Source organism: Brassica rapa, chromosome A02 (assembly GCF_000309985.2).
Source record: "Brassica rapa cultivar Chiifu-401-42 chromosome A02, CAAS_Brap_v3.01, whole genome shotgun sequence".
Taxonomy (NCBI): Eukaryota; Viridiplantae; Streptophyta; class Magnoliopsida; order Brassicales; family Brassicaceae; genus Brassica; species Brassica rapa.
In genome coordinates, this window is record NC_024796.2 from 8,684,529 (window position 1) to 8,699,610 (window position 15,082).

Below are 15,082 nucleotides of genomic sequence, written 5' to 3' on the forward strand. Positions count from 1 at the left end.
CGACTGGATTTCAGATATGAAGTTGGATATAATCTTCTTTAAGCGCTAGCGTAATAGCTTCCTCATTTTGAATACCCAAAACTGTTTTACTCGACTCCTTTGTTGTCCCATGAAATCATTTGCCAAAAAGCAAAAAATGATTTATCAAAATTTATTCATTGTCCCAATGCTTTTCCATTAGTTTGGAAGAAAATCATAACTTCATCATATTCACGGAGTTCCTCCTTACAAAAAAATAGTTAATATCTGCAAATTGAAGTGAGACACTAGAGGACTAGCACATGCATATTGCACACCCTTTATTTTACCCTGAACTTCTACATGATTTACAAAGCTAACTTGAGCTCCCGTGCGTAAGATAAAAATAAAATGAGACAAAAGATCTCCTTCATGTTATCCTCCGCTTCGGTGTAATATTCCCTTTTTGGGTCGCCATTTAAAGCACATGGTACTTAATAGACTTAATCATTTCATAATTGAACCGATCCACATATGTGAAAATCCCATCTTTTCCATTATTGCCTCAATGAAATTCCACTCCATCATGTTTTATCGTCATTCGGTATGTGACGTCCATTTGGATTCGTACGCAACACATAAAACATCTCGTGAGTTATCAAAATATTATCTATAAAATATATCTCATCGATAAAGGCCGACTAAATTTCAGATATGAAAGTTGGGCATAATAACATAATAGTTGGCAACACTTAACTAGTCTGGACCACTTCTACGGAGGTCATGATATCAATGTATAATTCAAAAATAAAAATAAAAAATAGCTTTGAAATAATCTTATAACTAACATGGTAAAAACTGATCGGTCTAAATTGTATCATTTCTTAGGGTCGATCAATCTTTGGAATATTGCAAATGTTCATCTTGCGAGTCCTGATGCTATTATCCCTTGAAATGGAAAATCATTGACTATATAGATCAACTCGCCTTTGACTATTGTAAGAATATATTAGCTTCTTATACAACTATCTTTACCACTCTTTTGTTGATATTTTACAACAAGAGTAAGGTAAGTTAACCGAAGATTTTTATTCTAAATTGGGTAATCAAAGGCCTTCTCCCTCCATTTACTTTTTCATTAATTTATTTAAAAAAACTGTTGACAAAATAGTGAAAAGACAAAAGAAAATTACACTGAAGAAGAAGCTCTCTCCAGATCTCTTCCATGGCGACCTTGATTCATTGTCAGTGATCACTTCTCTCAGTTTCTATATCTCAAGCGATGCCGAATCATAGCTCTAGAAGCTCGGAGAAGTCGTCTCTGTTCCGGAGATCCAAAACGTTGCCGACGGGATCATACCGAAGATTTACAACTCCTCTGGTTCCAACTTACAGATACGACTCCGCCTCTGATCTTCGACGGGACGGTGACGGTGGCAGCTGCGACAGTGACACCACTAACTCCGCGGTGGCGGTGCTGAACTCTGAATCGGCGCCGAGTCAAGTTTTGGCGACTCAATCACCGAGTCAAAGGATAACTAAGCTGTGGACTCATTTTTCTCTTACTCATTGTGTATGTTATGTTTTTTTTTCTCTGTCTTCACCAATTCAAGCATAGTGAGTTGTTTGGCGTTTTCTAATGTTTTTTTTAACTCTTGTTGCAGCTCAAATTCATTTGTTCATTTTCTTTTCTTTATGTGATGTTTCTTCGAGCTAAAGTTGCAAAACTAGAGGTATGTTTTTTTTTTTGTTATTCTGGTCGGAACTGGACACTATGTTTGAATAAACCTCAGACTTTTCTTTCTGTATTAAGTTTACAAGAGAGAGAGTGAGAGTTTTTTTTATTTTTATTTTTTTATTTATTTAAATTGGTGTTATCTCCCAACTTCTGCTTTCTTGTCACAGGCAGAGAACTCCATCCTTTTAACAAGATGTAGCAGAAGCAGTAGCAACAACGAGAATCCACAGATGGAAGATGTTAATAATAGAGCTGTTGTTTTATACAGTGTGATTATGACTATAGCCTTACCCATTTTGTTGTACATGTATCTAGACGATCTCTCATACGTCAAGAATCTACTGAAACGAACAAACAAGAATAAGAAGAAAGAAGAGGTTCCCTTGAAGAAAAGAATAGCTTATTCATTGGATGTGTGTTTTTCAGTATATCCATATGCTAAGCTACTCGCCCTTCTCTTCGCAACAGTGGTTCTTATAGTATACGGCGGCTTGGCGTTGTATGCAGTCAGCGATTGTGGGGTCGATGAAGCACTTTGGCTTTCGTGGACTTTTGTGGCGGATTCAGGGAACCACGCTGATAGGATAGGCGTCGGGCCGAGGATAGTTTCAGTGGCTATAAGCGCAGGAGGCATGCTGATATTCGCTACAATGCTTGGACTCATTTCAGATGCTATCTCGAAGATGGTGGATTCCTTGAGGAAAGGGAAAAGCGAAGTCCTTGAAAGCAATCATATATTAATACTTGGATGGAGTGACAAATTGGTAATCTGTGCTTTTTGTGTAACGTTGGCAATAAAATAAAATTAAAAAAAGCTTAGAAACAGTGAAAATCATCTTGTATTGATGTGTAGGGTTCCCTTTTGAAGCAGCTGGCAATAGCAAATAAAAGCATTGGTGGAGGTGTTGTGGTGGTGCTAGCGGAAAGAGACAAGGAAGAGATGGAGACTGATATTGCCAAATTCGAATTTGATTTGATGGGAACATCAGTTATATGTAGAAGTGGTAGTGCACTTATACTCGCTGATTTAAAGAAGGTCAAGTTTCTGTTTCTAAGCTTAAAATTTTTGTATGTCTTAATCTGACAAGTGAAAACGTTTGATTGATTGACAGGTTTCGGTTTCAAATGCACGTGCTATCATTGTACTAGGATCTGATGAAAATGCTGATCAGGTTGTTTCTTGTTTTCCATCAATATGGTAATTTTGTGAAGTATTAATCGCTTTAGCATAATATAAACAGAGCGATGCACGTGCCTTAAGGGTTGTTCTCAGTTTAACGGGAGTGAAGGAGGGTTTGAAAGGGCATGTTGTGGTTGAAATGTGTGATCTTGACAACGAGCCATTGGTAAAGCTTGTTGGTGGGGAGCGCATTGAAACAGTTGTAGCACATGATGTGATTGGACGCTTAATGATACAATGCGCTCTTCAACCTGGCCTTGCGCAGGTTAGTCTCTCTAGATGAGGCAACTCCATTCATCATTTTCCGCTTTTAACTCTTCTTGTATTACCATTGTCAAGATATGGGAGGATATATTGGGCTTTGAGAATGCTGAATTTTACATAAAGAAGTGGCCTCAGCTTGATGGCTACCGTTTTGAAGATGCCCTCCTTTCATTTCCAAATGCGATTCCCTGCGGAGTGAAGATTGCAGTGGATGGGAAGATAGTTTTGAATCCGAGTGACAACTATGTTCTGGAGGAAGGAGATGAAATACTTGTTATAGCCGAGGATGATGACACTTATGCTCCTGGTTCACTTCCTGAGGTTTGCTTCCCTCCCTCTCATGTAAATATATGCATACAATTGTTGGACATCCTGAATCTACTTTGCCATTGACAATAGGTACCCTGTCAAGCTAACATGATTTCATAATATAGTTATATCAGTTCATCATGTACATAGAGATGTGTTCACATTGTAGGTGCGGATGTGTCATTTTCCAAAAATGCAGAATCCTCCAAAATATCCAGAGAAAATACTATTTTGTGGTTGGCGCCGTGACATTGATGATATGATCAAGGTGCATGTTATATAAAATAAGAACTACAGCATAAATAAGTTGATGGTAGTAGATATACTATCCTGTGGGTTATTTACTTTTCTATCCCTATAGGTGCTAGAAGCTCTGCTTGCGCCTGGATCTGAGTTGTGGATGTTTAATGAGGTTCCAGATCAGGAAAGAGAGAAAAAGCTGACAGATGCAGGATTGAATGTATCCAAATTGGTGAATATAAGACTTGTGCATAGGCAGGGAAATGCAGTAATTAGGCGTCATTTAGAGAGTTTACCTCTAGAAACTTTTGACTCGGTAAGTTGTTTGGTTTCTTTTTGCTTTATCTGGTTGATGTAGCTTGAGAATACATATGCCATGTTACCAAATCAAATTGCAGATCTTAATTCTTGCAGAACAGTCACTGGAAAACTCTATTGTTCATTCAGACTCCCGATCTCTTGCCACGCTTCTCCTTATTCGAGATATACAGGTACATATCCTATGGCTTCTAATAGGGCTGTTTCAATTCGGATTTCGGTCAGTAACGGTTTGGCTTTTTGTTTTTCAGTATTTTGGTTTATAAAAATTAACTATAATATTAAAACTATACTAAATTTGGTGTGACTCGGTTGTATACTATCGATATATGTTTATTCGGTTTTATACTAAAAAAGACCATAACTATATTTATCTTTAATTTATATTATTAAAATCAAATTTATTAAAAGATTTTTTCAGTACTCTAAATTTTAAATATAATGTTTGTTTTATTTAACTAGTACAAAATAATTAGTTTAAAAAATTATTATAATTTTAGTAAAGTAAAAATAAAAACTTAGAAATATCATAATATTATTAAATAACTAAATTGTAGCACAAATGTGTCAATAAAAACTTTAAGTTAAAACAAAATAACAAATTAGTCAAATTGGCGTCTTAAATATCAAAGTCAAATCAAATTGGCGTCTTATATATCAGTTATATCACAAAAAAAAAACTATATATATATATATCAGTTATATTATATAATTTATATATAATTGTACTATTCTATTTCAATTAGTCCATTTATTCGGTTTGATTGATAAGTATATTTGAACCATATTCATACACTGCATTTTCTTAAAAATAACATCCGTTCAATTAATACGGTATTACCAAATCCAAACCACTTTCTCTATTTCAGTTCGTTTTAATTGATTCAGTTTTATCGGATTGAACATCTTTCTAAACAAAACAAACATGTTGTGGGGTTGTCATTTACATTGCTTCGTGCTCTTATGTACCATTTCATTTCAGTTAGTTTTTTTAGTATATGAAAATCTTTTTTTTTTTTTGAATGAATGTAAAATTTATTCAGCCAAAACTGTATTACATCTGATGCTACTGTTTTATTTTTGTACAAAGAATCAAAAAATCAGAGACTCTATTTTTTAAACCTCCTCTCAGCCTTCTCGTGATCCAAACCAAGCCATGAGACCCTCTTCAAGATATTTATGCCCTTTGCCTTTAACTGCAAGTAGCTTCAGCCTGATTGCCTTGTCAATGAACTTGACCAAAACTGCCACATCATGTGACTCCTCACCATGCCTACGCGAGTTTCTCTCCCTCCAAATCGTATGCACAGTTGCTTGCAAGCTATACCTAAAGAGAAAGGTCTCAGTTGGATTGTAGCCGGGATTTGCTATAATTCCAATAAGGTCATTCCAATCTGCGGTGTATCTGTCTCGCATGATACCCCCCACAAGCTTTTTCCACACCTGCTCTGAGTAGTGACACTCAAAGAAGAGATGGGCGCAGGACTCTTGAGCGACATTGCATAGAACACAAGTGGTATTAAGCCCATCACACCACTGTTGCATACGATCAAGTGTTTGAAGCCTTCCCCTAATAGCAGTCCAAAGTAAGAAAGAGTATTTTGGAGTGGACTGAGAGAACCAGACGCCTTTGCTCCAGGTGCATGGTTGGTGGTTTCCTCGTATCTGCTCCCAAGTTCTCTTAGTGGAGAAAGTAGAGACAAATCTGTCGTCTGCTTGTTTCCACATTGCAATATCCTCTTCCTGATTTGCAATAAGGCGAATTGCATTTAGCTCCTCTTCCACTTCATTTAAAATGCTCAGCCGATGGCTTCTTCTTCTTCTTCTCCGTCTTAAAGCCTCAGCCACACTAGCATTCTCAGATATACCCAAATCAATAATGCCCCGATCTCCTATCATTTCCTTGAGGCTTCCAAACTTCGACCATTGATCATGCCAAAAAGATGTTTGCTCCCCACTTCTAATCTCCTTCCTGAGGAATGGTTTCGCAAGTTCCCGGAGCTTAAGCAATTTTCTCCACACCCATGATCCAGAACTGGTGTTATCTGTGATCGACCAAAAAGATCCCTTACGGATCAAGTAGCAGTGAATCCATTTAACCCATAAGGAAGGCCCCCCCGAGCAAACCCTCCATATGAGTTTTAAGCAATGCACCGTATTTGCTTCTTTTAATGGCCGAAGCCCCAGACCTCCTTCACTCTTAGGGATGCAGACATCCTTCCAACTCACCTTAGCTTTAGAAGTTTCCAAGTTCGGTCCCGACCATAAGAAAGCGGAGCACAGTCTCTCTATTTCTTTCAAGCAGCTACCTGGCAAACGGAATGCTGCCATCCAGAAGTTCGCAAGACTCGTTATTACTGAACTTAAGAGTTGAAGCCGACCCGCGTGTGACAGAAACCTGCCCGTCCAGCTTCGCAACCTCTTTCGAACTTTCTCCACTAGCGGCATGTAATCGTTTATTGTCATGCGCTTAGTGAGAAGCGGGAGCCCGAGGTAACGAACTGGGAGTTCTCCAGAAGAGAAAGGGAAACTGGATATGATATCTGCTTTGACTGCCTCAGAGATTCCAGCAACATAGAGAGTGGACTTTTCCAGGCTGATGGTTAGACCCGAGATGGCTGCAAAGTCAGTAAATACCTTCAACACGCCTTCAACTGATCTCTTTGTTCCATCTGTGAATACCAACAAATCATCTGCGAAGCACAGGTGTGACAGTAGGATATTTTTGCACCGAGGGTGATAGCCAATCTGCTTTCTATCTACCGCTTTATCCAACATGTGAGACAGGACATTGATGCATATTACAAACAAGTAGGGAGAGAGAGCGCACCCCTGCCTCAGCCCTCTTTTGCTTTGGAAAAACCCTGCTAGCTCACCGTTGACTTGTACGGAGAAGGAGGGTGTGCATACGCATAGCTTAATCCAGTGAATAAAAGCCTCAGGCATGTTTAATGCCCTCAGAGTATTCAGTAAGAATGGCCAGTGTACAGAGTCGAAAGCTTTATGTATGCCTGTCCCAACAAATATATGACTACTAACGAGAGCTGCTGTTTTCCTATGTTAATCGACAGTCTAAACGGCTTCCCTGCAAAGATTCAAAATCAAACGTGTTCCCAAGTAGCTGTTGGATCCGTAAAATGCAGCAAGCTTCAGATAAATCCATTGTGATAAGTGAAATTCTGGACTCAAGAACAAAGAACCTTGTCTCTGTCTCCAGAATAAGTGATTACGTACTATCCAACGAGCTAGTTAGTATGGCTCTTGCTATGGTCGCAGAAGATAAACAAATAAACCGTGTTTTGGAAGAGCTTTTCGCTGAGAAGGTACATAAGAATGTAACGTGCTTTGCCAAATGATATCAATTTTCTCTGATGAGTATAGTTATTTTTGCTGCAGGGTAACGAATTGTGCATAAGACCTGCAGAATTCTACATATATGACCAAGAAGAGGTTTGCTTCTATGATATAATGAGAAGGGCTCGTCAAAGACAAGAAATCATAATCGGTTATCGCCTTGCGGGTATGGACCAAGCTGTTATAAATCCTTCAGATAAATCAAAGCTTAGAAAATGGTCGCTTGATGATGTTTATGTAGTCATTGCTTCATGTCAGTAACTAACAAAACCGTAGATGACCTCTTCATGTGTTAACACCTAATCTCTGAGTAATAGAGATTTGCTTATCAGAGCAACAAAAAAAAAACAAGAATATAAACCATTTGCATTTTATGGAGAGATGGTAAGAAGAAGAAGAAGCAATCTAGACGCCAAATATTACGACACATTTTCATTGAATCACAAAGAAACAGAGACAATTATTTTATTGTACAGTTCAAGGCAAAACACTCTTGAATCAAATGAATATCTTTTTTTGGTTCTTCTTTTCTATGAAAGATACAAGTTAAATGAAGTTAATTGCAGGAGAATCCACAATTAGTAAATAATAAAAAAAAAAAAAAGTCACCTGTTATGGTATGTGATTGATCAGAGAGTAGCATCAAGAGCATACTCCAATTGATATGACTTGGGGACTGTACACACCACGTCACACCACTCGATCTCCCCCCAAATCTCATCGCCACTCTTAGGCCTCTCAAGAGTAATTACCGCACACCAAACAACCTTTTTCTTATCGCCACCGTTAGGCACGAGCTCGGCCCACACAACCGCCAACTTTCCACCATAATCAACCAACTGAAAACCATAACTGACAAACTTAGGCAGTCCTTTCAAACCCTTTAACTTCCTCCAGTGCCCTGCCTTGGTGTCATACCATTTGAACTCTTCGGAACGATAACGGTACAGTACCTTTTCAACCACGCAACAGGAAAACCATCCCAAACTCGGTTTCCAACCCCAAAACCTTTCCCATTGACCGTTTTTGGGTTTGTAAACCGAATCGCCAGAGGATCCAAACATGTAAACTTTTTTTCTAACCACTAAGCTTACAAAAGCGTGAGGGGTCGACCCCTCAGGGTCCCAAGTTCGAGTGTTTGGATTGCAGCCTCTTGTTAGGTATATCTTTCTATCAAGGACATCGACCATTGGGTCCACCCACATGTTTCCCGGCTCGCTTGAGGATGGAGCATCCTCAAGGGGGCCGCCGATGTTGTAGATATCATTGGAAGGTCCGCTAATAAGACCAGACCAGTGCGCAGGAGCAGAATGGGAAACTGAGGTTGGAACCAAAACATTCCCACTTGACCGGTTAATCACGTTTCGGTCAGGTTTCAGGCAGAGAGTGAACCAGAGAGGGTTAGGGTCATGATCGGACCCAAAGCACACATAGAGGCAACTCTCGGTGCGGCCTAGTGTGGATCGGATCTTGTATAGCTCAGGTGAGGCGATGAGTGATTGAAATCTTTTGGAGACGAGGGTGAGTGTTGGGTAGTGCAATGTGGAGACGCGTGCGAAGCAGGTCAACAGCAAATCATCTGGAAGCGAAGGAAGTGGGGAGGATTGCTCTGTTGTCGTTGCCTTACCTTTCCTGTCTGGGGAAGTCATTGGTCGGATCAGGGAGAAGAGATCGCTATTTATAAGCTTTCAGATGCCTTAACTACTCGGTCTCACGCGATTGCCCGTCAGAAAAATTCTTGAGACGTCGTCAAATGCGTTGTGAACTTGGTCAAATGCGTTTTGGATATTAAAATGTGGGAGGAAAATTATTTGATATTTGTATAAGTAAATGTCATACCAATATTTAGACGTGGGTATCATATTAATATTTACATGTGGGAATAAAGACTTCTATGGAACAAAGAAAAATAAAGCATATGGTCAATGTATAAATTATTTTCTTTGGCAAGCGAATTTCTTGAACAATAAAAGACTAATCAAAATTATTTTGGGTATTCAAAGTGAAAGAGGTATGAAAATTTATATAAACATATAAAAGGATATCAGTGGATCAAAATGTAAACTCTCTGCTCTAGCGAAGAAAATATTACAAAATAGAATTAATGGGTGGCCAGCTATATAGTCATCAAGCAACGTTCAAATTCTACTTATACTCAAGCAATCGAGCTTCATCAAGCTGTTGCTTCTTTAAAACCGCCTTTGTCTCATTCACAACAACAAGACCGTCTCTTCAGCACTACTTTACTACTACAAATAGCTGTTGCTTTTTTTTCAGATAACCACTTCTAATGCTGCTTTAACAAGCCGCGCTACCATACTTTGAAGATATATTCAATCTCACACGTGTGATGTGTCACACGTATGAGCTTGCGGAAGGGTATTGAGAGATCTAGAAGATCGACCCAAATCCAAGATATACATCAATATATTAGAATAGAGAACTTATCTTTAATATTCCATATTAGTTTAGGAATTATGTTTAGTTATCTACTCATCTATATGCATATTGTAATCTATTCACCATGAGAGTCAATAATATTTATTCCAATTCTATACTCTCATCAACTCTATCAACTAGATGTGATGGAGGCGAGGTGTTGCGTCGTGTTTTCTCCAACATCAACCGCACATATCTGAGAAAATGGGGGGGGGGGGGGGGGGGGGGGGGGGGGGGGTGAGAGAGAGTATAACAAGAATATCATAAGGAGAAGAGAAACACATATGAAAGATTGGTACGCATGAGAGAGGGGACTCAGAGGAATAAGAAGATGCATGAGATCATGGTGGTTTGTAGGATGACGGCAACTTTTCTTTTTGGTGATGAAATACAAGGGAATGTATAAATTAAAAGGTAGTGTTGCACTTAACGAGATGAAAAGGGTTTCAATTTGGTTTAAGATAAAATAGTTTGGTTCAAGAAAAATTAAATAGTGAAAACAGGTTTAGAGCATCTCCAATATATAACTCTATAATTTCTTCAAAAATAAAGATTTTTATTATAGAGGTGAAAATGCTCCAATATATATCTGTAAGAGTGATATTGGTTGCGGTTATAGATGCTCTAGATAACCAAAATTTAATCTAGAGTCATATATGTCAGCTAATCGAGTTTTTCTTTCTTTAAAAAATTCACAGCAAAAAAATCTCTATAAAATCAAAATATGGTGTAGAAAGCTTTATTTCTAGAGGAAATAAATAGTGTTTTACAAAGGTACATCAAAATAATTTACATCAAATAAATCTACAACTTCAATTCTACATAAAAAAACATAAAGTTACAGCTTATTCCAATCATTCTCTTATATCAGAGCTCCTCTATTTTAGAAGAAAATTATTTTTTACCTCTACATTTGGAGATGAAAATTACATATCTCTATATTTTCCTATATATATATAGATGAACTTTACTATAGAAGTATACATTTGATTAATTTCATATCTATAATAGAATTTCTCTATTTTATAGAAAAATATAAAGATAAAAATAGAGGTGGATTAGAGATGGTCTTAGAAAATCATGGGACATTTGCTAAAACTAACCCAAATATTCAAGTCAAATTTAAAAGTATACCCCACTTTCAGTCAAATTCAAAACCAACCTAAAGGAGTAATGAAAGTACTATTTAACCCTTATGACCAAACAAAAAACAGAAATGTATTTTACGTTTCTATCCTTTGCAAGTCTACATGTAATAAAAGAAGTCTACATATATATAGACTTCATACGAAGTCTACTTTATAAACTTGTTTTGTAGTCTACACTCTAATTTGATCTAATAATTTAATTTTGAAAATGTATAAAAATAATTATTGTGATATTTTTAACTAATCATCAATATAATGGATAATATGAAGTAAATAAATTAAAATTTCATATAATCGAACAATTTTGAAGAATATATACTAATTTAGTTATCATGTGTTAGACTATGTTCATAGTTTAGAAACAAAATGTTCTAACATGTTATGTCTTTTAGTAGTTGATTTCATAGGGTTAGATTTTAGATTTTTTTTTTTTTTTTGTTTTATTAACTTAAATCTGCATACTAATGTTTAGTAGTTTATAATTTGTATAAATGAGACTTTTTGATTATCAAGCAAAACATTTAGGGTTTGAGATTTGTGGTTTAGGGTTTCGTAGACCTACAATAAAGTCTATTTATCTGAAGACGTCTTTTTCAGTCTATATTTTTCAATTTGTTTTACAAAAAATCATTATATGTAAACTAAGTTAAGTTCCTTACGAATAAAAAAGTGAAATCATATACTATAACTATTAAAAAATAAAGAAATAAATTTAATAAATCATATATTAAAATTACTAAAATAATAAAGAAGAAATAACAATAATTAAATTATTATAGTAGACTTCCAAAAAGGTCTACTATGTTATAGTAAGATCTACTCCAAAATTTTAATTTTAGTAGACTTCAAACGAAGTCTACAGTATCGTAAATTTTAACCTAGTTACATTTGTGTCTCCCTATATAAACAAAATTTATACAATCTCTCTCTAAAGTGGCTGCACAAGTTTTTAAAACTCTCTCCCTTCTCTCTAAAACTTTCTCTCTTCTCTCTAAAATTCTCTCAATTGTTTCCAAATCTCTCTCATTATCTTCTTTCTCTCTAAAATTTTCTCAAGTCTTTCTCACAATATTATCTTGTCATTTTAGATATTATGATTCATGGTTTTCATCTTCTCCTTTAAAAAAATGTAAGTTTTAGATCTATAGATTTTAAATGTGTATTTTTATGTTTATTTCTCACAATATTATCTTTTTTTGGTAGGTATTATCACTCATGGATTTTATCATCTCCTCTAAAAATGTAAGTTTTAGATTAATAGATTTTAAATATGTATTTATATGTTTATATTCAAATAAATTTATAGATCAAGCTCTCTACATTAATTTGCTACTAGTTTACCTTATAAATTCTATTATGTAAAGTATTTTCAGATTTAAAATTATTTTCACATTTCAAAATATATAGATTTTTTCAGATCTGAAAATTATCAGACAGTGTAGACTTCTAAAGAAGTTTACTAAAGCTTGCAGACTTCATATGAAGTTTACTAAACCACAAAGTTTAAGCATACTTCATTGGAAGTCTACAAAAATATGACTTTAATTTTTTTTCTATGTTTTTTTAATAATTTTATCTTATTTTGCAGGTATTTTCTTCCATAGTTGTTCTCTTCTCCTCCTAGAAATGTAAGGTTTACATCTATACATTTAAAATATGTGTTCTAGTATTTATATTCAAATAAAGTTACATATTAAAATTCATATTAATATGTCTTTAATTTATAACTATTTTGTCTACTAAATCATATTTTTAAAAGTTTTTTAGATTTAAACTTATTTCATATTTTTAGTGTATTTATTTTTCAGATCTATTTTTTTTATAGAGTAGACTTCATTTGAAATCTACTTAAAACTTACTGCTGGTAGACTTCAAACGAAGTCTACTAGCCTTGACTTTTAAGCATATTTCATTAGAAGTTACTCAAATATGATTTTAATTTTTATCTTATTTTTCATAATTTTATTTTATTTTGCAGGTATTCTCTTCCAATGTTTTCAAATCATCTTCCCAAATATGTAAGCTTTCCATATATTCATTATAAGATATTTTGTGTTTATAATGAACTAAATTTATAGATTCATACATTATCTTTTTGCTTTGTTACAAGGATGACAAAAATTCATTTTTGAAATATTTTCCAGAACAAAGTATTTTCAAATTTTCTAAATGCACACTTTTAGATATGAAAATTTTCCATTAGTGTAGACTTCAACTAAAGTCTACTAAACAATAACTTTACGTAGACTTAATAAAAGGTCTACTAAAATATGATTTCATTTTTTATCTTATGTTTTTCTCATAACTCTATCTTATTTTGCAGGTACTTTTTCCAAGACTTTATTTGAAGCATCAAGATTATGAAAAATCAAACATACTCAATAATACTTTTTAATATATTGCTTTGTAATAACTTTCATAATAAAATATTAATTTTTAAATAATTTTTTAATGCATAATCTATAAACATTGTATTCATTTTTAGTTGTTTTCACTTGTATGATATTATTAATTTTTTGTTAGATATCAATTTTTCACAAGATCTAACCAACCAAACAAGTAAAACCACCATAAGCTAAAATAAAAACTAACACACATGTGAGAAGAAGAAAATCTATACAAAATTTTCCCAAAATTTTTTAAGAATAACACTAATTAAAACAATTTGCAATAAGTATCAAGTGTATAATTATAACACATTAAATTGTGAAATTCATCCAAGACCATTAAAATTTTACTAACATACACTGTAAAATAATTAAATCATGAAAAAATATGATGAATAATACACAAATACACTTTTAATAGAATTTACGACGTAGACTTCAACTGCAGTCTACATTTGTAGATTTACAAAAACGTCTACACTTATTATCTAAAATATAGTCAATCCAAAAAAATTTAGTGTATTTGGCGCAGGCTTGATACACAAAGGCGTACAAAGTATGTCTTAGATAACTCGATCAAGTTTCGTACTTGTCGATTATTCGTGACTGGCATAAGAGGAATATTTTCCTATTCGGAGTCATTTGTTTTAAATGATGTCTTATATGCTGAGAATGTAAATTTATATTCCACAGTCACCGACTTCAGCTTTAAAACAAGTTCAACCTTATTAGCAAAACTATAAACGAAGACTTACAAATACGTCTACAATTATTAGCTAACAACATTGTCAAATTAAATGAATTATACCTTCATAATTATTAAAAAAAATCTTTTCAAAATCACTCAAACCCATTAGGATTAACTAACACACACTGTCAAACAAAAAAACTAGAAAAAATTTAATGAATAATACACAAATTCACATTTTTATAGATTTTTCTATGCAGACTTAATATTCAGTCTCTGAAGATGTAGACGTTCTTTTCAGTTTACAGACGTAGACTGTCAAATAGGTCTACTCTTTGGGTTGGTTTTTGCAATTGACCATTTTACGGGTTGCTTTCTATAGTTGAATAAAAGTTGTGATTTTGTACATGTAGACTTTCATTTCAGTCTACAATTTAAAAAGGTTACTTTTTGCAATTGACCAGAATTCATCCAAGATTTGACTTTCAGAACTAGACTTCATATGCAGTCTACATGTTTGAATTTTTTTGAAAGAGGTTAGTTTTGCAATTGACCAAGTTTGACTTCAAATCAGTAGATTGAAATGAACGTCTACGGGTGTGTAGACTTCTTGTGAAGTCTACTCTCATATCCGACGGGTTGTTTTTGCATTTGACCAAAATAAAAAAGTAGACTTTATACGCAGTCTACATTTTTTTTTTAAGATAAGAAGACTGCATATGAAGTCTACAATTTAATAAATTTTTTATTGCTTTTTAAACTTTTTGGTCAAACACAAAACTAACCTATTCCACGAAGTCAAAGTTTTGGTCAAATGCAAAACTGACCTTTTATAGACTTCGGTGGCAGTCTACATTTTGTAGACTTCCGTTGAAGTCTATTTTGAAAAGTTAAAAGTTCGGTCAAATGAAAAACTAACCTCTTTTAGGTAGACGTCTTAGTAAGTCTACCAAAAAATTTATTTTTGTTGTCAAAGGTAAAGACGGAGACTACTGAGGAAGTCTACGTTAGAAAAAAAAATTGTCTGGTCAATTGCAAAACTAACCTGTGCGTTGACAA

The 15,082-nt window shown here is 34.6% G+C and overlaps 2 protein-coding genes across 5 annotated transcripts; one reads left to right on the top strand and one right to left on the bottom strand.

The window, feature by feature from the left end:
• Positions 1–1,006: 1,006 nt before the first annotated feature.
• On the top strand, positions 1,007–7,824 carry LOC103852199 (probable ion channel POLLUX). Of its 4 annotated transcripts, none has more exons than XR_004455351.1 (12): positions 1,007–1,531; positions 1,623–1,691; positions 1,864–2,460; positions 2,550–2,732; positions 2,809–2,868; positions 2,938–3,141; positions 3,216–3,461; positions 3,619–3,717; positions 3,811–4,005; positions 4,104–4,180; positions 7,079–7,330; positions 7,404–7,824. XR_004455351.1 is itself a non-coding variant. In XM_009129115.3 (12 exons), the coding sequence occupies exons 1-12, from the start codon at positions 1,241–1,243 to the stop codon at positions 7,620–7,622; spliced, it is 2,508 nt and encodes an 835-aa protein (XP_009127363.1). In that variant the 5' UTR covers positions 1,007–1,240; the 3' UTR covers positions 7,623–7,804. The 4 variants fall into 4 exon arrangements, 3 of the variants coding, with proteins under 3 accessions (XP_009127363.1, XP_009127365.1, XP_009127367.1); XM_009129115.3 differs by having other exon boundaries at positions 4,088–4,180; positions 7,404–7,804; XM_009129117.3 differs by having other exon boundaries at positions 4,109–4,180; positions 7,404–7,804.
• On the bottom strand, positions 7,766–10,019 carry LOC103852200 (F-box/kelch-repeat protein At4g39550-like). The gene has a single exon (XM_009129121.2). The coding sequence runs from the start codon at positions 9,008–9,010 to the stop codon at positions 7,991–7,993; it is 1,020 nt and encodes a 339-aa protein (XP_009127369.1). The 5' UTR covers positions 9,011–10,019; the 3' UTR covers positions 7,766–7,990.
• Between the last annotated feature and the right edge of the window lie 5,063 nt (positions 10,020–15,082).